The sequence below is a fragment of the Oncorhynchus keta genome, chromosome 1 (assembly GCF_023373465.1).
Source record: "Oncorhynchus keta strain PuntledgeMale-10-30-2019 chromosome 1, Oket_V2, whole genome shotgun sequence".
Classification (NCBI taxonomy): domain Eukaryota; kingdom Metazoa; phylum Chordata; class Actinopteri; order Salmoniformes; family Salmonidae; genus Oncorhynchus; species Oncorhynchus keta.
In genome coordinates, this window is record NC_068421.1 from 40368527 (window position 1) to 40371386 (window position 2860).

At 39.2% G+C, this 2860-nt stretch overlaps 1 protein-coding gene across 3 annotated transcripts in view; it reads right to left on the reverse strand.

Annotated features, from left to right (window-relative positions):
• Positions 1-2860, reverse strand: part of LOC118385062 (tubulin-specific chaperone cofactor E-like protein) — a 12849-nt gene extending 9989 nt beyond the window's left edge. Inside the window, exons 1-2 of one of the 3 annotated variants that reach the window (XM_035771880.2) lie at positions 2776-2860; positions 1250-1368 (exon numbers count right to left, since the gene is read on the reverse strand). In XM_035771880.2, coding sequence (XP_035627773.1) covers positions 1250-1254 — 5 coding nt within the window. In that variant the 5' untranslated portion in view covers positions 1255-1368; positions 2776-2860. Of the gene's footprint in view, positions 1-1249; positions 1369-2775 lie in introns of those variants that run through there. The other 2 variants (XM_035771889.2, XM_035771899.2) reach the window with 2 other exon arrangements.

Consider the following 2860-nt stretch of genomic DNA (forward strand, 5'->3'; position numbering starts at 1 on the left):
TTATTTTTTGGATCATTGTCTTGTTGGAAGACAAATCTCCGTCCCAGTCTCAGGTCTTTTGCAGACTCCAGGTTTTCTTCCAGAATGGTCCTGTATTTGGCTCCATCCATCTTCCCATCAATTTTAACCATCTTCCCTGTCCCTGCTGAAGAAAAGCAGGCCCAAACCATGATGCTACCACCACCATGTTTGACAGTGGGGATGGTGTGTTCAGGGTGATGAGCTGTGTTGCTTTTACGCCAAACATAACGTTTTGCATTGTTGCCAAAAAGTTCAATTTTGGTTTCATCTGACGAGAGCACCTTCTTCCACATGTTTGGTGTGTCTCCCAGGTGGCTTGTGGCAAACTTTAAACAACACTTTTTATGGATATCTTTAAGAAATGGCTTTCTTCTTGCCACTCTTCCATAAAGGCCAGATTTGTGCAATATACGACTGATTGTTGTCCTATGGACAGAGTGTCCCACCTCAGCTGTAGATCTCAGCAGTTCATCCAGAGTGATCATGGGCCTCTTGGCTGCATCTCTGATCAGTCTTCTCCTTGTATGAGCTGAAAGTTTAGAGGGACGGCCAGGTCTTGGTAGATTTGCAGTGGTCTGATACTCCTTCCATTTCAATATTATCGCTTGCACAGTGCTCCTTGGGATGTTTAAAGCTTGGGAAATCTTTTTGTATCCAAATCCGGCTTTAAACTTCTTCACAACAGTATCTCGGACCTGCCTGGTGTGTTCCTTGTTCTTCATGATGCTCTCTGCACTTTTAACGGACCTCTGAGACTAATCACAGTGCAGGTGCATTTATACGGAGACTTGATTACACACAGGTGGATTGTATTTATCATCATTAGTCATTTAGGTCAACATTGGATCATTCAGAGATCCTCACTGAACTTCTGGAGAGAGTTTGCTGCACTGAAAGTAAAGGGGCTGAATAATTTTGCATGCCCAATTTTTCAGTTTTTGATTTGTTAAAAAAGTTTGAAATATCCAATAAATGTCGTTCCATTTCATGATTGTGTCCCACTTGTTGTTGATTCTTCACAAAAAAAATACAGTTTTATATCTTTATGTTTGAAGCCTGAAATGTGGCAAAAGGTCGCAAAGTTCAAGGGGGCCGAATACTTTCGCAAGGCACTGTATGATGAAACATCTGGCTTCTTGTTCTATCTGTGATGGCTCTGGCTGTGTGCTCACAGATACCATAATGGGACATTTATAAAGATGATATCTCTATAATTCTCAATGCTTACTCCATAGTGGCTGGCTGGGCAGGGGAAGAGAGGCTGAGCCCTCCTCCTTCAGACTTCTCTCCAGTGAGGGGCTGCTAGGTGAACAGGAGGGACACACAGGCACCACGTGAGAGTAGACACTGGAATCAAAACAAACCATATGCAGTTATGCATGATATTCAAATGACCTTAAAGAAATCTACATAAATATGTTTGTATTGTTGACTTGTTAAAGCAAAACTTTGAGGGGCAGGTAAAATAAATCTCAGCATGGAAATTAATTTCGATTGTAAATAGGCCTAGGTCTACTCATTATATTCGTTTGACGAGGCTATAGCCCAGTCCAGGGACGTTCAACTAGATTCAGCCGTGGGCTGAATTATTCTTGAGCAGATGGTCAGGGGACCCGGAAACACCATTACAAATCATTTATAGGCTGCAAATTGACCGCAATAAGCCCAAACAGATATAATATTTTACTAAAACATAATACTTTCAAACCTTGCTTACATTTTTATATGATCACTTATACTATATCTCTCTATTATGCGTGATAATACTTTGGAACAGATTTCCTAAATTAAAATCACTTGGCGCTGATAATCTGGTGTTTTCAGTCTTTTATGTCCGACATTTAATTTTTTTTTGGACATTTTGCTCAGAAAACTTGGGGGGGTCAAATAACAAAATCACCTCCCCGACGTTGTATTATGTTTTGTGAATAGCTTGGCTCTGATGAACATCAATAGGCACATAAACTGACCATAATATGGTGCTGTTAACTTCAGAATAGAAGGAATAAAAGGACCAAATTAAATTTTTTTTTTTCCTGAGGTTCAAATATGGTCATGAGATTGTGCGAATAATTAGCCTGGTTCATATCTGTTTGTACTATTGCCAATTACATTTCTGTCAATGTCAAGCCAAACATTGTTTGTGTAATCCATGCCAAATCCTTGTCACAGCTATCTAGCTCATTTACAGGTCAGATATTGCTCAAATTAAGTATTTGATATACTGGCTAGTGCTCCAGTACAGCAAATGCACATAATGAGTAATTTACTGCAGAGAGCTAACGTTAGCTAAAAATATGGCAATCATATCAGGGACAATTACGTGCAGATCAAACCGATCATGAAAAAGAACACAAAACAATAAAAACAGTGAACGGACAACGCTACGGGGGAAAAATAAATAATATTTACGTATTTTATAGGATAAACCTCGAGGCTGATTACAACGTGATTTCATAAACATTACACGTAAACATTCTGTACAATTTGACTGTAGCTTTCAGCTGCTAGTTATCTGCAGGATCAGTGGTTTGCTAGCTTGCAATGTATTACGATTACACTAGTACGATTAGCTAGATGGTCTACGAATGGTAAGAGATTGGTCCAGACTCCACAGTCAGCATCATTGAACGACCCATGCAAAGACAATGCATCAACATGACGCAACTACTATTGTCATAATACGATTGCATTACCTAGATATAATCTAAAGTAATATATATACATTTCATATTTTCGCATTTCCAAACTCACCTTTATTGATCTGTTCTGTGTAAATGTCTTGTTGTTGATCAAGCTGTCATTGCCTCGCTATCATCCCGGAAATGACGTATATTTA